This window comes from Pipistrellus kuhlii, unplaced genomic scaffold (genome assembly GCF_014108245.1).
Source record: "Pipistrellus kuhlii isolate mPipKuh1 unplaced genomic scaffold, mPipKuh1.p scaffold_m20_p_11, whole genome shotgun sequence".
Lineage (NCBI taxonomy): Eukaryota > Metazoa > Chordata > Mammalia > Chiroptera > Vespertilionidae > Pipistrellus > Pipistrellus kuhlii.
In genome coordinates this window covers 52,288,832-52,313,487 of record NW_023425416.1, presented here as the reverse complement: position 1 = coordinate 52,313,487, position 24,656 = coordinate 52,288,832, and the positions used below count along the sequence as shown (strand labels likewise).

General features: G+C 71.7%; 3 protein-coding genes across 4 annotated transcripts; all 3 read right to left on the bottom strand.

Moving 5' to 3' along the window:
- Positions 1–470: 470 nt before the first annotated feature.
- LOC118715700 (cytochrome b-c1 complex subunit 1, mitochondrial) lies at positions 471–9,394 on the bottom strand. Its single transcript, XM_036432346.2, has 13 exons — positions 9,250–9,394; positions 8,882–9,022; positions 6,645–6,731; positions 4,477–4,606; positions 4,179–4,377; positions 3,327–3,406; positions 2,642–2,757; positions 2,285–2,428; positions 2,025–2,185; positions 1,683–1,768; positions 1,377–1,465; positions 1,039–1,114; positions 471–615 (listed from the first exon to the last, which is right to left on the bottom strand). The coding sequence occupies exons 1-13, from the start codon at positions 9,316–9,318 to the stop codon at positions 551–553; spliced, it is 1,443 nt and encodes a 480-aa protein (XP_036288239.1). The 5' UTR covers positions 9,319–9,394; the 3' UTR covers positions 471–550.
- Positions 9,395–12,199: 2,805 nt separating this feature from the next.
- Positions 12,200–14,224, bottom strand: TMEM89 (transmembrane protein 89). The gene is made up of 2 exons (XM_036432408.2): positions 13,727–14,224; positions 12,200–12,620 (listed from the first exon to the last, which is right to left on the bottom strand). Exons 1-2 carry the CDS (start codon positions 14,009–14,011, stop codon positions 12,435–12,437), a joined length of 471 nt encoding a protein of 156 aa, XP_036288301.1. The 5' UTR covers positions 14,012–14,224; the 3' UTR covers positions 12,200–12,434.
- Positions 14,225–15,918: 1,694 nt separating this feature from the next.
- Positions 15,919–24,406, bottom strand: SLC26A6 (solute carrier family 26 member 6). Of its 2 annotated transcripts, XM_045579612.1 has the most exons (20): positions 24,174–24,406; positions 23,961–24,100; positions 23,450–23,560; positions 22,457–22,623; positions 22,134–22,298; positions 21,479–21,631; positions 21,171–21,253; positions 20,955–21,102; positions 20,736–20,849; positions 20,101–20,178; positions 19,821–19,916; positions 19,632–19,738; positions 19,488–19,557; positions 18,920–19,012; positions 18,678–18,781; positions 18,432–18,522; positions 17,668–17,844; positions 17,526–17,580; positions 16,813–16,949; positions 15,919–16,041 (listed from the first exon to the last, which is right to left on the bottom strand). In XM_045579612.1, exons 1-20 carry the CDS (start codon positions 24,290–24,292, stop codon positions 16,027–16,029), a joined length of 2,223 nt encoding a protein of 740 aa, XP_045435568.1. In that variant the 5' UTR covers positions 24,293–24,406; the 3' UTR covers positions 15,919–16,026. The 2 variants fall into 2 exon arrangements, with proteins under 2 accessions (XP_045435568.1, XP_036288233.1); XM_036432340.2 differs by lacking the exons at positions 15,919–16,041; positions 16,813–16,949; positions 17,526–17,580 and having other exon boundaries at positions 17,715–17,841; positions 18,432–18,526; positions 24,174–24,405.
- Between the last annotated feature and the right edge of the window lie 250 nt (positions 24,407–24,656).

Here is a 24,656-nt window from a genome sequence, read left to right as displayed (position 1 = left end):
ACGGCAGCAGCTCAGGACTTGCCTGGGAGACCGACCGAGGCAGGGAGGGGGTTCGGGTCCCACTGAGCTCAGGGCTATTCTTGGAGCCTGAGTCAGCGCCAGCATGCGAGCGGGCGAGAGGCAGGCGTTTCTGCCCTGCCTGTCCAGGCAGCAGCGAGGAGCCAAATGGAGCACCATGCCCAGGCTCCCTCCTCCTGGATCCAGAGTAAACATGAAGGGGGCTCCCTGGGCGACAGCCAGGGACTTCCGCCTGAGCACCCGAGTCCCGGGGCCTCCCGAGGGCCGAGGCTGGCGTGCAGTTCCCGTGGCGCCCTGCCTCACCCGGGACGTCCTGGAGGGGATCGCCCCACGTGGCTAAGTGGGAACATCTGGCCTCTGCCTGAGGCATCAAAGGCTTCCCGCCTGCTGCTGGCCCGCGAGGACACAGCCTGCGGGGGCGGGAGGACGCGGACCCACACAAGGCCAGAGGACAGCGGCTCTCACCAGCTTTATTGGTGCCGGGTGGCAGGGCGAGGGCTGAGGCGCGTCCCGTGGGGCGGGCAGGCTCCCCCTAGAAGCGCAGCCAGAACATGCCGCTGCGGGTCCGGTTGTAGTCCGGGAGCTGCTCAATGGGGCCTGCGGGGATGGGCGGGTAAGCGGGCGCCCGCCGTGCAGGGACACCTGGCCCTGCACCGCACCCAGCCCGGGGCAGCCGAGCGGCTCAGGCAGGCGGAGGGCGGGGGAGGCCGTCCGGGGGCGCTGAGCCTGTCCCTTCACGCTCGGCGCCGAGCCCCACCCCGTGGTGCCCGTTACCTGGAGGGTCGGGCACCGAGGGAGGCAGCTTGGCAGGGAGTCAAGGAGCTGCTGGGACAGGTTTTCTGAGCAAGAACTCCCTGGCAGCCAGACTACGGCACAGCCTCTTGGGGCTCTGGCTGCTCCAGCACAGGCGGGGGGGGGGGGGGGGGGGGGGGGGGGAGGGGGGAGAGCGCGGGCGGAGGGGCAGGGAGAGGGGGGAGGAAAGGCCCAGGGAGGAGAGCAGCTGGCCGGCCGGTCACTCACCCACTGCGGCCACCGCGGGGCACTGGTCATAGAAGTACTGGGAGCAGACCTCACGCACCATCTGGGCATCGACCTCCTGCAGGCGAAGCAGGGCACCCTGACGGGCGGGCACTGGGCACCACCCCACCCGTCAGGACGACCCCGCCGACCAAGGGCTTCGGCACAGACCTTGGCACTGCCCCCGGCCCTGCAGGGAGGGCAGGGCTCGTCCACCCCACAGCCAGGCCTCTGCTGTCCCTTCCCTCCGCCCCGCCAGCCCCGCGGAAGCCCAGGCCTCTGCTGCACCCGGGGTGCCCATCGGAGTCAGCCAGGCCAGAGCCCACACCGCCCCGCCGTACCGCAATCCTGCTTTCCCACTCGGCGAGGGGGATGCGGCGGCCGTAGGTCAGGAGGCTGCGTCCGATGTCCTCGCACACAGGAGTGGTGCCTGCCAGGGGAGGGCAGGCTACAGGTCCCCGGTCCGCCCAGCTTTCGGCTGACCCTGGACCCTTCTGACCCCACTGTCACCGGGAACGGCCACCCCCTGGCCGCCCGCCCGGGTCTGGTCCCGGCTGCTGTGGGCGGGGTGGGCTGTGGCGCAGCCTCGTCTCCCTTCTCCTCGCCTTGGGCAGGAGCAGCCCGGCCGTCACGCAGGCAGAGCTCACCGTCCAGGTGGGACACGAGGGCGTTCCTGAGGAGGTTCCCGCCACGGCGCACGTCGCTCTCCGTGGCGCTGGTGCACAGGCGCATCCTGGCGGGGAGGGGGGGGGGGGGCGAGGGGGGTGAGAGGAGCTGTCCGGGCCCCCCTGCTCCCCCCCTTCCTCCTGCTCCTGCCCCCCCTCCTGTCCCCCAGGTCCCCCCTCTCCCCGCCCCTCAGGTCCCCCCCTGCTCCCCGCCCCCCAGGTCCCCTCCCCTGCTCCCCGCCCCCCAGGTCCCCTCCTCTGCTCCCCGCCCCCCCTCCTGTCCCCCAGGCCCCTCCCCACTCCCGGCCCCCGCGCTGCCCTCACCACTGGCCCTGCAGGAAGAACACCATGTCGTCGATGCTCATGCGGTCGCAGACAAAGTGCGCGCCCAGCAGGCCGGTCTCCGCGTAGCAGATGTTGAAGGTCTGGAAACTCTGGCACAGCTTGTTGGCCACGGCGACTGAGGCCAGCGGGCTGGACAGGTGCTGCAGGCGAAGGCGGTCAGCGGCCACCCCTCCCCCACAGGGCAGGGCATGCCGCCCAGAGCCCTCCCCTCCGAGACCGGCCCCGCCCACGGCACTCACCACGCCGCCGCCATAGGTGCGGTCGTAGTGGCCGATCGTGGCGTTGGCCACCTGCAGGGCCACGTTGTCCGGGTTGGCCCAGCCAGGCCCCTCCACGGCGATGGCCACGTGGGCGAACGGCAGGGCGTCGTCACGGTGGGCGATCTGAAATGGGCACGCAGGGCTGAGGGACGCTGACGGCCCAGGCGCCCGGGAAGGGTGCGGGTGGGGGAGGGGGAGCGAGTGCGAGCACATCTGTGAGGCGGCAGCCCTGGCCCTGCCCACTGCCAAGGCAGCTCCGGGGTTGGGAAGGTCCCGTGTGCATGAGAGTCCCTCCTCCCGGGCCGGCGAGCAGTGCCCCGCCCACCAGGAGCCTACCTGGCTGCCAGTGAAGCGGCACGGAGCGAGCGTGGGCACAGCGTCCTCGGCGTACGAGCCAGAGATGCCCCCGAAGTGCTTCTGGGCGAGGTCCAGCAACTGCCGGTGCTCCACCCCTGCCAGACAGCGTGTCACCGGCTGCCGGGCGCGGGCGCGGGGCCGGACAGGGCGTCACCGGCCGCCGGGCGCGGGCACAGGGCCGGACAGGGCGTCACCGGCCGCCGGGCGCGGGGCCAGACAGCGTGTCACCGGCCGCCGGGCACGGGCCACATGGTGTGTCACCGGCCGCCGGGCACGGGCATGGGGCCGGGGAGGGTGTCACCAGCCGCCAGGCGTGAGCACAGGGCCGGACGGTGTGTCACCGGCCGCCGGGAGCGGGCAGGGAGCCGGACAGGGCGTCACCGGCCGCTCTGCCTTCCTCTGCAGGCACCACCCGCTGCCTCAGAGCCGCGGGGCGGCCGGGCCTCTCAGACCAGGTGGCTGAGGGAGGCGAGGCCTGGACAGGCCCAGCCCGCGAGGCACAGGCAGGATCCACTCCATCTGAGCCGGGAAGGGGCTGCTCCCCGGGCGGGGAGGACAACAGGGTCGCCAGGAGTGGACGATGACCCGCTCAGAACCAGGGACCCGAGCCCGGTGACCAGGCCGGCCTCCCCGCCACTGCCCGCGGCTGCGGCTCAGCACTCACCTCCCGCCGCCGCCAGCACCATGCGAGGGGCCTTGTAGTGCTGGCCCAGGAACTCCGTCAGGTCCGCACGCGACAGCTTCCTGCGGAAGCGGCCAGGGACTGGGTCACACATAGGGCGGTCCCTTCCCCGTCCCTGCCCCCCCTCCGCTCCCCGAGGGCCCTGCCTGGCCCAACTCACCCGACCCCAGGACGGGCGCAGAGGCCCGTGAGGAGGGGGAGTGGCCCTGTGGCTCCGGGCGGCAGAGCTCTCCCACCACGGACGGCACCACACCCTCCCTCTCGCCGCCGTCAGGGCAGGCGTGCAAGCGCCTGGGATAAGCCCTGCATGCCAGCAGCGGGCACAGCAGCCGGGGGGCACAGGCCACACTACAGAGGAAGTGCTTCCAGGGGCCGGGGGGCACAGGGGCCGGGGGCACAGGGGCCGGGGGCACAGGGCCGGGGGGCACAGGGCCGGGGGGCACAGGGGCCGGGGGCACAGGGCCGGGGGGCACAGGGCCGGGGGGAACAGGGGCTGGGGGGCACAGGGGCCGGGGGCCCAGGGGCCGGGGGCACAGGGCCGGGGGGCACAGGGGCCGGGGGGCACAGGGGCCGGGGGGCACAGGGGCCGGGGGCACAGGGGCCGGGGGCACAGGGGCCGGGGGCACAGGGGCCGGGGGGCACAGGGCCGCACTACAGAGGAAGTGCTTCCAGGGGCCGGAGGGCACAGGGGCCGGGGGGCACAGGGGCCGGGGGGCACAGGGCCGGGGGGCACAGGGGCCGGGGGGCACAGGGGCCGGGGGCACAGGGCTGCACTGCACGGGAAGTGCTTCCAGGGCGGGGACGAGGAAGTCCACAGCACGGCGCCGCCCCCACCTGACGTTGTCGCTGGGCCCCTCCACGGGCTGGGCGAGGGGCGTGCCCTGGAAGGCGGTGGCGTGCAGGTAGTCGAAGACCACGTCTCGCAGGGACGCGTCGTTCTCCTGCAGCTCCCGCAGGATCACGTCCCGCTCCTTCTCGATCTGCGAGTCCTCCAGGCTGCAGCTCTGCACGATGTCGGCCAGCAGCTCCACGGCTGGGGGGAGGGCAGGTGTGGGCACACGCCCGGGCGGCCGGCTGCCCGCGGCCAGGCCGTATGCCAGGGCGGCCCGCCCCGCCGGCTGCCCCGCGGTACCTTTGGGCAGGTCCTTGGACAGCGCCTTGATGTAGTAGGCCGTGTGCTCCCGAGTGGTGTAGGCGTTCAGGTGGGCCCCCATGCTCTCCACCTCCTTCTCCAAGGCATTGCCAGGCCGGTTCTTTGTTCCCTGAGCCAGACCCATCGGCACCGTCAGGAGCCGCCAAGCCCGGAGCCCGGCTTCGCAGACGGAGTCCCGGCAGAAGCAGTGCCTCGGCAGAGCCCGGGTGCAGGGCAGGATCTGTGCCCCCGGCACGGCAGCTCCGCGCTGAGGCCAGACACGAGCCCAGGAGGCCGTGGCCAAACGTGGCCTGCAGCCCGGAGCGCCCCCTTCAGTGGCCTTACCCTCCCCTCACCCACAGGCCGCCCAGGCCAGCTCACACCTGCCTTCAGGGACCCTGCCGCTGCCCGCTCCCCACACCACGCACTGACTGTGTGCGGAGGCCTGTCCTGTGTGTGTGTGTGTACGGGCGCTCTGGCCGGCTAGCTCAGCTGCTTAGAGCTTCGTCCCGGTACACCAGGCTGTGGGTCTGATTCCCAAACAGGACACACAGGAGGCAATCAATGGCCCGTTCTCTCTCACTCATGTCGCTCTCTAAAACCAAATCCTCAGATGAGGGGGAAAAAAAATCAATCAAGCAAGAATCAACATAATTGGTATCTTTCTCTCAAATCAAGAAATGAAGAGAGTCCTGACCGGTGTGGCTCTGTGGTGGAGCACGGCCTGCGGACGGAGGGGTGCCAGGTTCGCTTCCGATCGGGGGCACAGGCCCAGGTTGTGGAGCAGAACCCCAGTTGGGGCATACAGGAGGCAGCTGATCAATGATTCTATGGTTGATATCCTCCCCCATCCCACTTCCTCTCTGAAATCAACAAAATTAAAAAACAAAAAGATCTATGCCTTAGCCAGATGCTCAGTGGTTAGAGCACTGGCCCACAGACAGAAAGGTCTTAGGCTTGATCCTCGGTCAAGGGCACATATTCTGGGTTGCAGGTTCGACCCCCCACCCTGGCTGGGGCACATGTGGGAGGCAACCAACTGATGTGTCTCACATCGATGTTCTTTCTCCCCCCACCTCTTCCCCCCTCCCGCCCAATCCTCTCTGAAAATACGGGGGACAGCACCCCCTCCGTGAGGAGTGACAACAGGCGCGCACACATCTGATGTGGAGCCGGCCAGGCTGCCATCCCACGCCCCCTCCGTGTTTGCATTCATTCAAAACGCCGTCTGCTCTGTGCCAACCGGGCCGGCAGGGCCGCCGTGGGACTGCCCCTCAGGAGAGCCCGAGGCCCAGGGCCCACAGGCAGCGCCGCCCCGAACGCCTCAGCCCAGCGGGGGGTCACGGCGCGTGTGCCTATGGCCACTCCGCGCGGGGCCACTGGGGAAGGGGGGCTCCTGCCGCTCCCCAGGTCTGATGGGGCCTGGGCAGGGCTCCGCACAGGTGCTCCCAGGAGGGGCCAACCTGGAGGCTGCCCCAGCTGCAGCCTGTCCGAGGAGCGGCTTCCCAGGAGGGCAACCCGGAGCCGGGGAGAGGGGGCCGGGGGCTGGGAGCCCGGAGCCCGGGGAGAGGGGGCTGGGGGCGGGGAGCCCGGGGAGAGAGGGCCGGGGGCGGGGAGCCCGGGGAGAGGGGGCCGGGGGCGGGGAGCCCGGAGCCCGGGGAGAGGGGGCCGGGGGCGGGGAGCCCGGGGAGAGGGGGCCGGGGGCGGGGAGCCGGGAGCCCGGGGAGCGGGGGCCGGGGGCGGGGAGCCCGGAGCCCGGGGAGAGGGGCCGGGGGCGGGGAGCCGGGAGCCCCGGGGAGAGGGGGCCCGGGGGCGGGGAGCCGGGAGCCCGGGGGAGAGGGGGACGGGGGCGGGGAGCCCGGAGCCCGGGGAGAGGGGGCCGGGGGCGGGGAGCCGGGAGCCCGGGGAGAGGGTGGCCGGGGGCGGGGAGCCGGGAGCCCGGGGAGAGGGGGCCGGGGGCGGGGAGCCGGGGGCCCGGGGAGAGGGGGGCCGGGGGCGGGGAGCCGGGAGCCCGGGAGAGGGGGCCGGGGGCGGGGACCGGGAGCCCGGGAGAGGGGGCCGGGGGCGGGGAGCCCGGGGAGAGGGGGCTGGGGGCGGGGAGCCCGGGGAGAGGGGGCCGGGAGCCGGGAGCCCAGGGCCCGGGGAGAGGCGGCCGGCCGGGAGCTCACCTTGAAAGCCAGATGCTCCACAAAGTAGCCCGCCCCGTTGTTCTTCTCGTTCTCGTAGCGGCTGCCAACGTCAATCCACACCCCGACCTGGACAGGAGGAACAATCACGCCAGCCCATGTACCCACCCTGGCGCTGAGCAAAGCCCGGGACCCCCACCCACAGGCGGGACCGCTGTCTCCCAGGACGGTGCGTGGAGGGGCCCGGAGACGGTGCGTGGGACAGGCCCAGCCGCTGCACGCTCCCCCTCCCGCTGTCTGACGGTCAGCCCGCGCTCCGAGTCCCTGACTCTGCCGGCCATCACCGGCCCCTCCCGCTCCTCTGGACGGTCAGGGACTGCTTTCTAGGAAGCAACGCATCTGCAAACAACGACCTTCCTCTCCTCTAACCACTGCCCTCTCCTGCTGTGCTGAGGAAGGAGGCTGCCTCTCAGACGGGGCGTTCACAGAGGAAGTGCCTTCACTCCCGGAAAAGCTCACTCAGCACTGAGCTCGCCGTGCTCCCTGCGAGCCAATCAGAGGATCCACCCTTTCTGGGCAGCCTCCTGTGAGCTGTGCAACAAGCCCCCCCTCACCCCCAGGTCACACAGGCCGTCTTTTAATTTACTATTCGCTCAGAGTCCACTGGAAATTTTACATCTTGCCCTGGCTGGTTTCCTCAGTGGATAGAGCGTTGGCCTGAAGACTGAAGGGTCCCAGGGTTGATTCCTTCCAGTCAAGGGCACATGCCTGGAATTCGGGCATAATCCCCAGTAGGGCGCGTACAAGAGGCAGCTAATCAATGATTCTCTCTCATCACTGATGTTTCTCTCTTTACCTTCCTCTCTGAAGTCAATAAAAAAAATCTACAAAAATTCTCACATCTACTTTCCTGAGAGATATTGACATACCACCATATGTCATAAATTCTTTTTAAAATTTTATTTATTTTTTTTTACAGAGGGGAAGGAAGAGGCATAGAGAGTTAGAAACATCGACGAGAGAGAAACATCGATGAGAGAGAAACATCAACCAGCTGCCTCCTGCACACTCCTCACTGGGGATGTGCCCCCAACCAAGGTACATGCCCTTGACCGGGACCCTTGAGTCTGCAGGCCAATGCTCTATCCACTGAACCAAACTGGTCAGGGCCAGTATGTCATAAATTCTTCCGTGAAGATCTATCCCACACGTAACACCTTGGGAAGATGCGTTTAAAACCCACGGCGCCTTTGACAGTAACTGCAGCATCCTTTCTCTGGCTTTCTCCTCAACCTGGAGCATCTTCTCGCACGGGAACTCCTAGGTGCACCGGCTAATAACGCGCGTTTTTTTTCAATAGGAGGTTGATATATATATATATGTGATTTGATACGTATGTGCAATTTGATATGTATCAGCGGCACACACACTCTCTGAGCAGCACTTCAAGACGTACGAAGAAGTGGAAGATCGGGTCTCTGAACGGTCTGCCTCAAAACAAGAAAAGTTCTATGGGGACGGTACCCGCCAATTACCTGAAGGATGGGGAAATGGGTAGCTAGCGATGGACATTGCTTTGAATAAAGCACTTCAGATGTTTCTCTTGAAATTATTGTGTTTTCTTTGATTACAAAATTCGCATTATTAACCGGTAAAGGGTTGATTACTAACCAGGTGCGAGTGGTTAACCCGCATTATTAACCGGTGCACCTAGCACAGGTGTCTCTGCTGAGCCTGTGGGCGGCTCTGGCGTGGCCTACGCAGGTGCCATGTGATAAGGAAGTGGCCCTTGCCCTTTGCTATGCTTTGTACCACCACCACTCGGGGCACCTCCGTTCCCGAACGGAAAGGTTTTGCCAATCAAACCATGTCGCCCCGGCGTTTGGGGTGGGGAGGAGGGAGAAGGGTCACTTCCTGAGGAAACTCTCGCCGATGCCTGTGTCTAACCAAGATTTCTATCCTTGAGTCAAATGTGAGGATGTGCATTTTCCTGGAAAATCACCCTTCCCTAGAGGCCCCAAATGCGTCTCCCCTCAATGCCTTCCCGGTCCGCCCGGAGAGTGTGACCTCATGTCTCCGAACCCCGTTTTCCTCGGCGTCGCCCTGAGGCCGGGGCTCCTCTCCCGTGAGCTGCGAACGGAGAAGCTGGGGGGACGCGTGGCCCCTGCTCGGGGGGCATCGTCCGCGGCCTGCGAGTGGGCGGCGGGGCCGCGCCCGCCCCAAGGTCACCCCGCCCCGGCCCCCCGCCCGGGCGCCCGGCCGCCGCGCGGCGCACTCACCGTGCAGGTGGGCTGGGCCGACTGCTCCGAGGCCACGCGCAGGCCGCTGTCCAGCTGGCTCACCTGCGTCTCGGGCACGCGCTGCAGGGCCTGCGCGAAGGTGGCGGCGCTCCGCAGGCCGGGCGGCAGCAGGGCCGCGTGCTGCGGGGGGCCAGGGTCCGGCATCGCTCCGCGGCCCGGGCCCCCGGCCCCGCCCGCCCGCCCGCCCGCCCCGCGGCCGCCATCGCCGGCCCCGGCCCGCCCTGGGCCGTGACCTTCCCGCGGCCCTGACCCCGCGCCCGCCCCGGTCGCTCCCGCCGCCGCCCACAGCCCACCCCGCCCGCGCCCCGGAGCCCGCGCCGAGCCCCGCGCCCCCGCGGCCGCCTCACCGGCCGGCGTGCGCGCAGCAGCACTCGCGCCCCCGCGCCGGACGCCCGGCAGACCGCCGCCGCCGCCATCTTCCAGTCCTGTCGGCCCGGGCCGCGCCACGCATGCGCGGAGCGACGCGGCGGCGCGCGAGGCGCACGCGCAGTGGCGCCCCGGCGCGCGGGCGCCCCCTGGCGGAAGCCGGGAGGATTCCCTCCGGCCGGTCGCCGCCAGCCACCGCGCCCGGAGAGGGCTCAGCACCAGCCTGCGGCCCGGCCCCGAGGCCTGGGCGGGCGGGCGGAGCACTGCTGCTCGGGGAGGAAGAGCAGTGGCGATGAATGCGTGGGAAGGATTCCTGTTTGGAAAGCAGAATCCCCATTTCCTCCCGAGCCCTGGCTGGCAGCACTCCCTTTTGTTGTATTTTTAGTTTTAAACCCTCACCTGATGTTTGTCATGGATTTAAGAGAGGGGAGGAGAGACCCATGGGTTGCCTCCCTTCTGTGTCCCTGCAACTTGGGTCCGGGCCCTGACGGGGATCAAAGCCCCGGGCCGCGGGGGTGATGCCCCAGCAGACGGCGCCCCCCGGGCTGGGACAGCATCCTCCTGCCCCCGGGGGCAGCGGAGACTCTTCTCCCCCGTGTGGCCGGCAGACCCGGTGGAGGCCGGGCTCCAGATGGCTAGCCAGACTCCAGGCCAGGGAAGGAATGAGCAACCAGACCCACAACAAAGAGTGTAGCAGGACTGTTGGTCATAAAATAGTTCTGTTGCAAGGCTCCACCCCCAGGCAGGCACGTCCTGGTTCCAGTAGCCGCAGGGCAGGACCAACGGACCACACCAGGCACACAGAGACTGCTTAAGCTGAAAGTAACCCCCACCCAGGTGTTGTGAAAACTTTAAATGTCACTGTACTAGTGGGATTTTCTTTGTTAAAACTTTTAGCCAGTCATGATCTGCCAGGCTCCCTGAGACGGGGTAAAAGCGGCGTGCTTCGAGTGGGCCGGGCTCTCGTTGCTCGCTGCTGTGTCAGTTGAGACGGGAGCCGGGACGGGAGTTCGTAATGAAGGCTTCCTGAATTCCAATGTGGCTGAGTGGTGGCGTCATTCGCCGGTCGCCCATAACACTCCCCACATCGCCCGCCCCCGAGAATTTGGCTGAACCCACAGGACACAGACGAACGAGAGAAGACCGGGTTCCGATCCCCCTGCCTGGAACCCCAGAAACATGACCGCCGCCTGGAGCCCGAGGGGTTCGGAGGCAGAGTGAGGCCTGGGTGAGACGTGCTGAGCGGCACCCCACGGGCCCCACGGGGACGCCGGCCGCTCCCTGCCTGGCTCCGGAGCCGGGTCCTCGCGCCTCACGTGTCGAAGCGCCCGCACTCCGGACCCAGCACCGCATGTTCTGCTTCAGTCACGGCCGACACGTGGCCGGGAACCACACACGTGTCCCCTCCCGCTCACGAGGGAGGCCACCCTCCAGCATGGACGCCGCTGGCCGGACGCAGGCCCCGCGGCCCGGCCCAGCCCTCCCCTCCCCTCCCCTCCCCTCCCCTCCCCTCGCCGGAGGCTCGGGTAGGAGGCACCCTCGGCCGCCAGGCTGGCGACGGGGCCGGGCGGGGGTGGGGGGCTGGGGCCGGGCGGGGGTTGGGGGGACGGGGCCGGGCAAGGGTTGGGGGCCAGGGCCGGGCCGGGGGTGGGGGGCCGGGGCCGGGGCCGGGCGGGGGTGGGGGGCCGGGGCCGGGGCCGGGCGGGGGTGGGGGGGCCGGGGCCGGGGCCGGGCAGGGGATGGCGGGCCGGGGCCGGGCGGGGGTGGGGGGCCGGGGCCGGGGCCGGGCGGGGATGGCGGGCCGGGGCCGGGCGGGGGTGGGGGACGGGTCCGGGGCCGGGCGGGGGTGGGGGGCCGGGGCCGGGGCCGGGCGGGGGTGGGGGGACGGGGTCGGGGCCGGGCGGGGATGGCGGGCCGGGGCCGGGCAGGGGTGGGGGACGGGGCCGGGGCCGGGCGGGGATGGCGGGCCGGGGCCGGGCGGGGGTGGGGGGCCGGGGCCGGGGCCGGGCGGGGATGGCGGGCCGGGGCCGGGCGGGGGTGGGGGACGGGGCCGGGGCCGGGCGGGGGTGGGGGGCCGGGGCCGGGGCTGGGTGGGGGTGGCAGGACGCGTGTGTCCCTGGCGGCTGCCCCTGCAGGCATGCCCAGCCAGAGGCCCTGCGTGCGCAGACCTGGATGGGGAGGCCCAGTGGCAGGGCGGAGCCCCTCACCCTCTGAGCTCAGCAAACCGGGCCGCGGGAGGACAAGGGGTGAGAGTGGAATCCTTTAGTTCCTGATCTTAGAGGAAACGCATGAAGCCCGTCACTATCCTAGATAATAAAAGCCTAATATGCTAAGGCCACGCAACTGCTGGCTATGACACGCACAGACCACCAGGGGGCAGTTGACTGTTCAACCACTTGCATTGTGTGCACTGGCCACCAGGGGGCAGGTCGTTTCTTCTCTCCTTATTTCAGCTCACTGGCTTCTGTTTTTGAGTTTGTAACGTTGTTTTCTAAAACGGAGACCCTGGAAGTGCGCAGGCTCAGCAGCTACATGCCAGGCTGCGGGCAGGAGGGCCCCTTTGGGAGGGCCTGCCCTCCCTCCCCTCCGGGGGCCACGCGGGTGCCAGAGCACAGGTGTGAGGCACCACAGGCGCCCTCCCCCAGCTCAGGCCCCGGCCCAGCCAGGAGCCATGGCTGGTCTTCACCTCTGGGCCTCCCTCCCTGGACCACCCAAGTCTCCTCCCACCCCCTGGGGCCTCCGGGGAGCCCCAAAACAGCAGGTGTGTTTGTGGGTGAAACCCTCCAGGGGGAGGGGGCAGTGCAGCAGTGAGCCAGCTGCAGGCTCTCCGCACAGGAGGGGCCGCAGGGAGGATGGACACCCACACGGGTGGCAGTGCCGGCCTGCCCAGCGCCCGCCCCCCCCCCCCCCCCGCGGCCAGCGGAGGCGTGCTCGGGTCACCCGCTCGGGGTGGCAGTGCCGGCCTGCCCAGCGCCCGGCCCCCCCCCTGCAGCCAGCGGAGGCGTGCTCGGGTCACCCACACGGGTGGCAGTGCCGGCCTGCCCAGCGCCCGGCCCCCCCGCCCCCTGCAGCCAGCGGAGGCGTGCTCGGGTCACCCGCTCGGGGTGGCAGTGCCGGCCTGCCCAGCGCCCGCCCCCCCCCTGCAGCCAGCGGAGGCGTGCTCGGGTCACCCGCTCGGGGTGGCAGTGCCCTTTATTGCCCGGGGCTGCTGGGCGGCGAGGCGCTGCAGGTGGCCCTGGATCTGGGCCAGGAGGGCGTCCAGCATGTGCAGGACGGTGAGCAGCAGGGCGTGGTCGGAGGCCGGGGGCCGCCGCTTGGAGGGTCCAGGGGGCTGAGCCATCACCTGCAGGAGCTGAGGGGACGGAGCCCGGTGAGAGCCGAGGCCGCGGCGCTGGGAGGGCAGCCCTGGGCTGGGGCAGGGGCTGGGCTCTGAGGGGGGCAGGGGGGGTCTGTGGGGCCCCTGGGGCTGGATGAGGACCAGGCATTGAGGGAGATGGAGGGGCAGGATCCTGGCCCCGGGGTTGGGTCAGGGACCAACAGGTGTGATATATGTTCCCACCTGTGGGGTGTGGGGGGCCTCAGGGGCCCACAGTGCGGCCGGAGGCGGGTGAGGTCAGGGGTCAGGGGGTAAGGGAGGCGGGCGGAGGAGGCGGGCTCACTGGGTGAGGTCAGGGGTCAAGGAGGAGGGCTCACGGGGGGAGGTCAGGGGGTCAGGGAGGCGGGTGGGGGAGGCGGACTCATTGGGTGAGGTCAGGGGTCAGGGAGGCGGGCTCACCGGGTGAGGTCAGGGGGTAAGGGAGGCGGGTGGGGGAGGCGGGCTCACCGGGTGAGGTCAGGGGTCAGGGAGGCGGGCTCACCGGGTGAGGTCAGGGGGTCAGGGAGGCGGGCGGAGGAGGCGGGCTCACCGGGTGAGGTCAGGGGTCAGGGAGGCGGGCTCACCGGGTGAGGTCAGGGGTCAGGGAGGAGGGCTCACCGGGTGAGGTCAGGGGGTCAGGGAGGCGGGTGGGGGAGGCGGACTCATTGGGTGAGGTCAGGGGTCAGGGAGGCGGGCGGGGGAGGCGGGCTCACCGGGTGAGGTCAGGGGTCAGGGAGGCGGGCTCACCGGGTGAGGTCAGGGGGTCAGGGAGGCGGGCGGAGGAGGCGGGCTCACCGGGTGAGGTCAGGGGTCAGGGAGGAGGGCTCACCGGGTGAGGTCAGGGGGTCAGGGAGGCGGGTGGGGGAGGCGGACTCATTGGGTGAGGTCAGGGGTCAGGGAGGCGGGCTCATTGGGTGAGGTCAGGGGTCAGGGAGGCGGGCTCATTGGGTGAGGTCAGGGGTCAGGGAGGCGGGCTCACGGGGGGAGGTCAGGGGTCAGGGTGGCGGGCTCACGGGGGGAGGTCAGGGGTCAGGGAGGCGGGCTCACCGGGTGAGGTCAGAGGTCAGGGGTCAGGGGCCAGGGGGCGGCGGCGCGGGCCTCACCTCGCTCTGGGTGCCGGGCGCGCCCCGCCGGCGCAGCACCTTGCGGCCCACCACGAGCACCACAGCGCTGGTGAGCGTGACGCCCGCCACCGAGTAGACGGGGTTCGAGCTCAGGCCCAGCCAGTGGCCGGGGCAGCCCAGGCCGACCCCGCAGCCGTCCAGGCTGCTCGGCTGGCACCCCCAGGGCTGCAGGTCCAGCCCCACCTGGTACCACAGCGGCCGGGACCAGGCCAGGGCGGGCGCGGGCGCGGCCAGGGCGAGGAGCCACAGCAGGAGGGACGGCATGGCCACAGCAGTGCCCGCGGAACCCGGCGCCCGGCGACCGGGGCGCGTTCCGGGCGGGTTCCGGGCGGGGCCCCAGGAGAATGGAGGGCGCCGTGCCAGGCTCGGGGCCCAGGACGGGGGCACAGCTCCTCCCCTCCCCACGCCAGCGCGCGCGCGCACACACTCACACTCACTCACACTCACACACACACTCACACACACACTCACACACACACACACTCACACTCACACACACACACACACACACTCACACACACTCACACACACACACTCACACACACTCACACACACACACCACACTCACACACACACTCACACTCACACACACACACACACTCACACACACTCACACACACACACTCACACACACTCACACACACACACACTCACACTCACACACACACTCACACTCACACACACACACACACACGCACACACACACTCACACACACTCACACACTCACACACACTCACACACACACACTCACACACACTCACACACTCACACACACTCACACACACACTCACTCACACACACACACTCACACACACACTCACACACACTCACACACACACTCACACACACACACACACACACTCACACACACACACACACACTCTCACTCACACACACACACACACTCACACACTCTCACACACACACACACTCACTCACACACACACACACTCACACACACACTCACACACACTCACACACACACTCACACACACTCACACACACACACACACACACACACACACCCCGCCCGCCCGCAGTGCATGCTCCGGTGCAGGGCCGTGGCCCAGCGGCTGAGCACCGACTATGGACCAGGTCAGGGTTCAGTTCCCGGTTGGAGCCCGTCTCCAGTGTGAGGCGGCAGGTGGCAGCCGATGGGTGATTCTCTCATCATCCGTGTTTCTCACTCTCTCCCTGGATCAACAAACACATATTAAAACCCAAAACCGTGTGCCCCCCCCGGCCCTGCTGCCCCCTCCGGGCGGGCACTGGCTCCCTCATGACCTTCCCTTCGCCCTCTCCTGACCGTCGCTTCCTTCCTGGCTCTCCTGCGGAGCCCAGCTCCCGGAGCCTGCCCTTCCCTGGGCACGTCCGCCTCACCCGGCCAGTGTTTACCAGGCACGGCCGGGACGCGCGGGCAGCGGGCAGCCGGCCGCCGTGGCGTGGCGGGCGGGAGCGGGAAGCCGAGCCGGCAAGGTGACTGGGCCCGCCCCGCCCCGCCCGCTCCCGGCCTGGCCTCGGAGCTGCCCGGAGGCACAGCCCGCCCGGCTGGGGAGCAGACACCGCCCGGTTCCAGGACCTCCCACTGCCCACCGGCCACGATGGCAGCGTTTTATTTTAACTTAAATATTTTTATTGATTTCAGAGGGAGAAACATCCATGAGCGAATCCTTAATTGGCTGCCTCCACTCGGCATGAGCCCCTGACCGGAATCAAACCTGGGACCCTTCAGTCCCCAGCCTGACGCTGTCCACTGAGCCACACCAGCCGGGGCCGACTGTTTTCCCACACAGATCAGTGCGTGGACTCTTCCTCCTGTGATCACCTGGGCCTTCTCCCGCTCTCACCTCCCTCCCGCTCTCACCTCCCTCCCGGCTCTCACCCCCCTCTCGGCTCTCACCCACCCCCCTCCCGCTCTCACCCCCCTCCCGCCCAGCCCCCTGGGCCGCGGATCCTTCCTGAGATGGCCGATTCCAGCGAGTGGCCCCGGAGGCCCAGCCAGGGCCGCGTGGCTGGAGAACCGCGGCCTGGTGCCCCTGCCCACGGGCCCCCCGCCTCCCGCCCTCTCCACGCGTCCCGGCCTGATCCCGCCAGTCCCCCCTTCGGGCGTCGAAGTCGCCCACCAGCCAGCAGAGCGGGTGTGGGCGAACGAGTCTTTATTCCTGAGGCAGGGCACTCGCCCCGCGGCCGGCCAGGCCCAGCCCCGAGGCAGCTGCGTCCGGAGCCGCCTCGTCCCTGAGTGCGGGAGGGCTCCGGTGAGGGGCGGCCGGCAGCGTGGTCAGAGCTTGGTGACCTAGGGCACCGGGAGGGCGCGGTCAGCACTGAGGGCGCTCCGCCCGCCCGCCCGGCTCCACGTCCGGACAGGAGGGAGGCATGGGAGGCCGACCCGGAGCGGGGCCAGGGAGGGCGGGGGGGGGGGGGGGGGAGCGGAGAGCAGGCGGAGCTGGGGGGGGGGCTGGAGAGGGGGGAGGGACGGGGGGGGGAGCGGAGAGCAGGCGGAGGGGGGGGTAGGGACGGGGGGGGGGAGCGGAGAGCAGGCGGAGGGGGGGGTAGGGCCGGGGGGGAGCGGAGAGCAGGCGGAGGGGGGAGCGGGGGTCGGGGGGGGAGCGGAGAGCAGGCGGAGGGGGGGAGCGGGGTCGGGGGGGAGCGGAGAGCAGGCGGAGGGGGGAGAGCGGAGAGCAGAGCGGAGCTGGGGGGGGGGGCTGGAGAGGGGGGGAGGGACGGGGGGGAGCGAGAGCAGAGAGCGGAGGGGGGAGCGGGGTGACGGGGAGCGGGGCGGGGGGGGGGAGTCAGGGGGGGGGGGGAGCGGAGAGCAGGGCGGAGGGGGAGCGGGGTCGGGGGGGGAGCGGAGAGCAGGCGGAGGGGGGAGCGGGGGTCGGGGGGGAGCCTCAGGGGCCAGGGGGGGGAGGGAGGAGGGGGGGGGGGGGAGGGAGGGGGGGGGGGGGAGGGAGGGGGGGGGGGAGGGAGAGCAGGCGGGGGAGGGGGGAAGCGGGGTCGGGGGGGGGGGAGTCAGGGGGCCGGGGGGGCGGGGGGCGGCGGGGGCGCGGAGCGGGGGGCGGCTCACCAGGACGGGGCTGGCGGGGCCGGAGCGCGGGTGCTGGAGGGCGAAGAGGACGGCGTCGTGGACGGAGGCGAACAGGTGCTGCTTGGAGATGGACGCGTCGAAGAAGCCCCCGGCCTCCAGCTGGGCGACCACGGGCGCTGTGGGCGGGCAGGCGGGCGGGCGGGCGTCCTGACTCCGAGCCCGGGGACCGCAGCGGCTTCCCTCCCCCCTCCCCCCTTCCTCCTCCCCCTCCTCCCTCTCCGTCCCCCTCCGTCCCCTCCTCCCTCTCCCCCTTCCTCCTCCCTCTCCGTCCCCTCTCCCCCCCCTTCCTCCTCCCCCTCCCCCCTTCCTCCCCCCCCCTCCTCCCTCTCCATCCCCCTCCGTCCCCCTCCTCCTCCTTCCCCCCTCCCTCTCCGTCCCCTCTCCCCCCCTTCCTCCTCCCCCTCCTCCCTCTCCGTCCCCCTCCTCTCCCTCCCCCCTTCCTCCTCCCCCTCCTCCCCTCTCCCGTCCCCCTCCCCCCCCTTCCTCCTCCCCCTCCCCCCTTCCTCCTCCCCCTCCTCCCTCTCCATCCCCCTCCGTCCCCTCCTCCTCCTTCCCCCCTCCCCCTCCGTCCCCCTTCCCGGCGGGCAGCGGCCGAGAGCCTGTCACTGGTGACCCTTGACCCCTGCCTTCCCGGAGGCCTCCTTCCCCTGGAGCCCCGCCCTCTTCCCAGACCTCAGGTCCTGCCCACGCACCCTGGCAGCCGGCCAGGTACACCTGCACCTCGACGTCCCGGAAGTCCCGGAAAACCTGCGGGCGGGCGGGAGCGGCTCAGAGCGGGTTCGGGCCGGGGCTGAGCCCCCCGAGGCTGGCCTCCGCCCCGCGCCCCGCCCTCACGTTCTTGAGGCTCTTGATGCACACGGTGTCGGCGAAGGAGAGGGCGCCCAGGTCCAGCACGAGGCTGTGGAAGGCGGGCGGGGCCAGGCCCAGGCCCTGCAGCGAGCCGCTGCCCCAGGCCTGCGCGTCGTCCTGCCCGCCGGCCGCCCCCGCGGGTCCCGGCTCCGGGCTCACCTGCTGGGAGCCAGACACCTTCCAGGCTGCCCGGGGAGGGCGGACACGGCAGGCACGCGGGGACACGGCAGACACGCGGGGACACGGCAGACACGCGGGGACACGGCAGACACGCGGGGACACGCAGACACGAGGGGACACGGGCAGACACGCGGGGACACGGGCAGACACGAGGGGACACGGCAGACACGCGGGGACACGGCAGACACGCGGGGACACGGCAGACACGCGGGGACACGGGCAGACACGAGGGGACACGGCAGACACGCGGGGACACGGCAGACACGCGGGGACACGGGCAGCCGCGGGACAAGCAGGACGCACCCACACGCACAGGGTGTGTGGGGAACACGGACAGGTATGCAGACAGGAGGGACGCTTGCGAAGGGAGGTGCTGGGGGGCGGGGGGCCAGGGGCTGACAGACCCAGACCCCCGCACCCCTGCCCCCCACCTGCGTCTTAAGGGAGCCGGGCGTCCCCTTTGACCCTCGCCTGCCCCCTGGGGCCTGATCGGAGAGGAAGCCACAAGCAGAGCCTACGCCCCGCCCGCCCCGCCCGCCGGGCCCTCCACCGCCCGCCCGCGGCCTCACCGGGGCCTGGGGGCCGTCGGCGTCCTGGCTCTTGATGGCGCCGTCAGGGGTGTGGACGTCGATGGGGATGGAGGTGCCGGTGGAGGCGGCCTGGGCGGGCGGGGAGGCGTCACCCCGGCAGCTGGCGCTGCCCCGGCTCCGGGCAGGAGGGGCAGCCGCGCGGGGAGGTCAGAGGTGGGGAAACCAAGCCCCCCAGAGCGGGGTCAGGGAAGAGGGGGCCGGGCGGGAGCGGGCCGCGGGGTCCCTGCCTGCTGCTGGGGCTTCTCCTTCTGCAGGCGCCGCAGCCTCAGCTCCTGCTTCCGGAGCAGCTTCTTCTTCCGGGAGATGAGGTGGTCCACGTCCACGCCGCACTGGGGGCAAAGGTCGCACGGAGGGCAAAGGTCACACTGGGACAAGGGTCGCACTGGGGCAAAGGTCACACTGGGACAAGGGTCGCACTGGGGCAAAGGCGGGGGGCGGGCGTGCGGCTGACCCGGAGCCGGCCTCACCCTCTGCTTGAGTGCGTCGCTGTAGAGGTCGGCGTTGGCGAAGTACACGGTGGCCGAGGAGCGGAAGACCTTCACGCCCGGGACCTCCCTGGCCTGGGGGGGCACGGGCGCTGAGCCCTCCCGGGGCACCTCCTGCCCCCTCCCCAGCTCCCTGCCTCTGCTCCCCACCCAGCGGCCGTCCCGCCCGGCCCTCTGCCCGGCCCCCGCGGCCCCGCCCCGGCCGCGTCTGTCCTCTGCCGCCCGCCATGGTGACCTTCCCGGCTGCCGCCCACGGGGCCGGGCCAGGGCTCGGCTGGGCTCAGCCTGCAGGCTGTGTGCCCGCCTCCCCTCCCTGCCGTCCCACGTGCTCGGCCCCCAGGGCTCCCCGTCGGAGCCCCTCCCTGGGCCAGCCCTGCCTGCAGGGCGGCTGGTGCGCCGGGGAGACCCCGAGCCCGGCTCCATCCCCGTCCGGCCCTGCCCGGCCCCTCGACGCGAGTGGGGCCCGAGCGAACCCCTCCAGCTCCGGACCAGAGTGTCCTTGGGGAGGAAGGGACTCACAAAGGCCCATTGTGCCCGCTCCCGGCCTCACCTCCGCGTACTCTGCCACGTCTCTGTAAACATCGGTGTCTGGGAGCTGCCCCAGGACAGAGTAGCGGGGCCTGAGGAGAGAGCAGAGCCGGTCACCGGGCGCGGGCAGCGGCCCGCCCTCCCCTCGCTGCGGAGCCGGACCCACCGCTGCGTGCGGACCACCACGAGCAGCAGCGAGAAGCCGACCGCCACGGCCAGGCCCACGTCCAGGTTCAGCAGGAGGGTGGCCGCGAAGGTGACCAGCCAGATGAGCTGGAGAGAGACGGGCCGGGGTCACAGGCCGCGGGGTCACGGCCCCCGGGGTCCCGGCCCGCCTCCCGGCCCGGCCGCTCACCAGGTCCACGCGGTTGGCCCTCCACAGGGCGCACACGTCCCTGGCCTGCAGGAGCATGCCCTTCAGGTTCACGATGACGATGGCCGCCAGGACAGCCTGGGGGCGGGCGGGTGGGCTGTCACCGCTGACCCACGCCCACCCCTGAGCCTGACCTGGCTCCACTCTCACCCCAAGATCTCACCTGGGACCTGACCGGTCACCTGGGCCCAGGGCCTGGCCCCAGCCTCAGGCCTGCCTGGGTGTGAGTGTGGGTGTGGGTGTGGGTGTGGGTGGGGCTCACCTTGGGCAGATCTTTGAAGAGTTCCCCAAGTTTGAGGATGATGATGAGGATGAAGAGGGAGGAGACAGCCCCAGCCACCTGGGTAGCAGTGAGCGGGGTCATAGGCCGTCTGTGCAGAGGCTGAGCCCGCCCGCGCCCACCCGTGCCCGCCCGCGCCCGCCTGCGCCCGCCCGTGCCCGCCCGTCTGTGCCCGCGTCCGCCTGCGCCCGCCCGCCCGTGCCCGCCCGCGCCCGCCCGCCTGTGCCCGCGTCCGCCTGCGCCCGCCCGTGCCCGCCCGCCTGTGCCCGCGCCCGCCTGCGCCCGCCGGTGCCCGCCCGTCTGTGCCCGCGCCCGCCTGCGCCCGCCGGTGCCCGCCCGTCTGTGCCCGTGCCCGCCCGCGCCCGCCGTCTGTGCCCGCGCCCGCCTGCGCCCGCCCGCGCCCGCCCGTCTGTGCCCGCGCCCGCCCGCGCCCGCCCGCGCCCGCCCGCCCGTCTGTGCCCGTGCCCGCCCGCGCCCGCCTGTGCCCGTGCCCGCCCGCGCCCGCCCGCCCGCCTGTGCCCGTGCCCGCCCGCGCCCGCCCGCCCGTGCCCGCGCCCGCCTGCGCCCGCCCGCCCGCGCCCGCCCGCGCCCGCCCGCCCGCGCCCGCCGGTGCCCACCTGCGTGTTGCCGCCCGCGCTCTCCTGGACGAGGCTCCGGGACATGGAGCAGCTCACGGGGAAGCACTGGAAGATGCCCCCGACGAGGTTGCTGAGGCCCAGAGCCACCAGCTCCTGGGGGAGGGGAGACGTCAGCAGCGGTGCCCGCCCCGCGCTCACCCGCACCCCAGGCCCTGGTCTCCGCAGCCTTTGGCCCTCGGTGCCCCGTCCCACCCGCACCTGGTTGCTGTCCACCCGGTAGCCGTGCCTCAGGGCGAAGATCTTCCCCAGCGAGATGGCGATGGCGAACCCCACCACGGCGATGGCGAAGGCGTTGCCCACGAGGCTGGCAAACAGCTCGGGTCTGGGGGCCACGGGGGGCACCAGCCTGCGGGGGCGTCTGTGAGGCCAGGGAAGCGCCAGCCCAGCCCTCCCGCCGGCCGGGGCCGCACTCACCCCGTGGGGATGCTGCCCACCACGTCCACGCCGAACCGGGCCTCGAGGCCCACGCCGTAGGAGATGGCCGTGGCGCCGATGAGCTGCGGGGACAGAGGCGGGCGGGCTGGGGGCCACGTGGGCACCGGGAGGTCCAGAGCCAGACCTCGGGGGCGAGGGGGGGAGAGGGGAGGTGGGCGGGGCTGCGGGAGGGGGTGCTGTGCCAGGGAGCCTGCCAACTGCGTGGCCCCCCAGGACGCCCCGGGTGCGGCCTGGCCCGCCCCTCGCCCCCCGCCCGTGCCCGTGCCCGTGCCCCTGCCGGGACGAACCGTGAGCAGCTCCCCGGGCAGCGGCAGGGGCAGGCATCGCTTCAGCTTGTCGTTCAGCAGCTTCACGGCCACGAGCACCATCCCAGCCACAGCGGCCGTCACCACGGAGCCCACCTTGCTCTGCGGCAGCTTCCAGCCGACCTCCAGCAGCGTCTGCGGGGAGCGGGGTCACGCCAGCCCTCAGGGTCCCAGCCCCCCCGAGCGGCCCGGCCCCCCCACCCCGGCCCCCCGCCCCCACCCCCCGCCCTCACTCACGTAGACGAGGGACAGCCGCCCGGCGCCCCCCCACCCCCGCTCCCCGCCCCCCGCCCTCACTCACGTGGATGAGGGACAGCGGCCCGGCCCCCCCCCCCCCCCCCCCCCCCCCCCCCACTCCCCGGCCCCCGCCCTCACTCACGTGGATGAGGGACAGCGGCCCGGCCCCCCCCACCCCCGCCCCCCGCCCTCACTCACGTGGATGAGGGACAGCGGCCCGGCCCCCCCCACCCCCGCCCCCGCCCCCCGCCCTCACTCACGTAGACGAGGGACAGCGGCCCGACCCCCCCCCCCCCCCCGCCCCCGCGCCCCGCCCGCCCGCACTCACGTAGACGAGGGACAGCGGCCCGGCCCCCCCACCCCCGCCCCCCACCCCCGCCCCCCGCCCGCCCTCACTCACGTAGACGAGGGACAGCGGCCCGGAGAAGCTGCTCAGCTTGAGGCCGAACACGTACTTGAGCTGCGAGACGAAGACCTGCACGGCGGCGGCTGTGGTGTAGCCGCGGACCAGCGGCTCGGACAGGTAGGTGACCACGAAGCCGAAGTGCACCAGGCCCAGCCCCACCTGCGGGTCGGCCACGGCGGTCGGCGGTCAGCGGTCAACAGGGCAGGGTCCTGGGTGGCTGGGCCAGCGCCCAGGGCGGGAGGGATGGGAGGGGGTGCGATGAGGACACGGGGGAACTGGTGGGGGGCCGAGGGGACACACTCCTGACGGCTCCGCACCTGGAAGAGGCCCACCAGGACGCTGAGAGACGAGGCCAGCGCCACCCGCTCGGCGTCCCTGGCCTCGGTCGCGTTGACGGTGGAGTTCCCGTTCTGCAGGAAGTTCTCATCCGGGGCCAGGGCTTCGGTCACGCTGCCCACCATCACGGACATGACAGCAAAGGTGCCTGCAGGGCCAGGCAGGTCTGACGGGCGCGGCCGCCGCCCCCGGGGAGCCTGGCCTCAGGGAGAGGCGGGGACACCGGACTGGACAGAGGTCCCAGACTCCACTGGGCAGCGGAGGCCGTGCGGGGGGTCGGGTGGGAGCCTGGCTCCGGGCTCCAGGGGCTCGACGTGCTGGCCCTGCGCCCTCTGCCCTGCCCCGCGCGCCCCAGCTCCGAGCAGGCGGCTCCTGGGCCCCGGCTCCGAGCGGGCGGCTCCCGGGCCCCGGCTCCGAGCGGGCGGCTCCCGCGCCCACGGCTCCGAGCGGGCGGCTCCCGCGCCCACGGCTCCGAGCGGGCGGCTTCCGGGCCCCGGCTCCGAGCGGGCGGCTCCCGCACCCCGGCTCCGAGCGGGCGGCTCCCGGGCCCCGGCTCCGAGCGGGCGGCTCCCGCGCCCACGGCTCCGAGCGGGCGGCTCCCGGGCCCCGGCTCCGAGCGGGCAGCTCCCGCCCCACGGCTCCCGCGCCCACGGCTCCGAGCAGGCGGCTCCCGCGCCCACGGCTCCGAGCGGGCGGCTCCCGGGCCCCGGCTCCGAGCGGGCAGCTCCCGGGCCCCGGCTCCGAGCAGGCGGCTCCCACGCCCGCGGCTCCCGCGCCCACGGCTCCGAGCGGGCGGCTCCCGCGCCCACGGCTCCGAGCGGGCGGCTCCCGCGCCCCGGCCTGCCCGGGGACAGCCCTCAGGCCGTCTCCCAGCTGCCCTCTTCCCAGCTCCAGGCCCTGCTCGCCCGCCCTCACCCTGGCCCCCATGGAGGGAGCGGGCACCGTCCCGTCAGGCAGGGCGTGGCTCCACTCACCCACGGAGATGTGCCGGGAGGTGCCGAACAGGAAGTAGACGAAGACGGGGTAGAAGGAGCTGTAGAGGCCGAACACGGGGGGCAGCCCCGCCAGCAGGGCATAGGCCAGGCCTGCGGGAGGGGAGCGTGAGGTTTGGGAGCTGAGCCTGAGAGGAGGAGGAAATCCCAGCACCAGGTCACGGGCCCCCGCTGCAGGGGCAGAGTCACGGCGTCAGGGCTGCTTTTGGTTGACTATGTGCTCACTGACTTCAGAGGAAGGGAGAGGGAGAGAGAAACATCCACAAGGAGCATCAATGGTGGAGGAGAAGCACTGACCGGCCGCCTCCCACACCCCCACACTGGAGAGGTGCCTTTGACCAGAACCGAACCCAGGACCCTCAGTCCACAGACTAACGCTCTACCCACTGAGCCACCCTGGCTAGGGTTATTTATTTATTTTGGGGGGGGAGGGCAGGCCAGGGTCAGGGTCACCCCCCGAAGGCTGGGGGTCAGCTTTGAATCAGGGCCTCACCCTGTGGCAGCTGCATGATGGCCACACTCAGGCCGGACAGCAGGTCGCCCAGGAGCCACTCGCACAGGGGGTACCGGGGCAGCCAGGCGGCGACGGGCAGGCGCTGCAGCAGCAGGGCGCGGGCCCGGGCCCGGGAGCACCTGGGGACACGGGGTCGGCATCCGGCACAGGGGCTGCGAGGCCCCCGGGCCCCTCCCCCGCCCTCGGTCTTACTGCAGAGAGGCGCGCCAGGGGCGGGCGCGGGGGGCCGGGCCCCAGCGCCCCAGCTCCTCCAGCTGCTCCTGGTTCAGCAGCGGCCGCTCCACTCGGTAGTCCCGCCTCCTCCACTCCATGCCTCCGTGGTGGCCGGCGGAACCTGGGTGCCTCTCGGTCTGGGGGGGGGAGGGGCGAGACCAGAGACACAGTGAGACGCACCCCCAGTCCCCCCCCCGTGGGACCAGAGCATCCCGTCTGACTTCTCGAGGCCCCAAGGCCCAGGTGGGTCCAACCTCCAGCTGGCCCCGTGCCCGGCCAGGTAGTCCCCGGGCCAAAGTCCCCCTTCCAGAGACGGCGGGATGAGCACAGGCCACACGCCAGCCCCGGGGAGGGGGGGCTGTGCATCCCAGTCGCCCCCAGCCAGGTCCCAGGCCGGCTGCCCCTCCAGCCTCCTCCCCTGAGCCCCCAGGCCTCCCCCAGGCCTCGTCCTCGCTCCCAGCT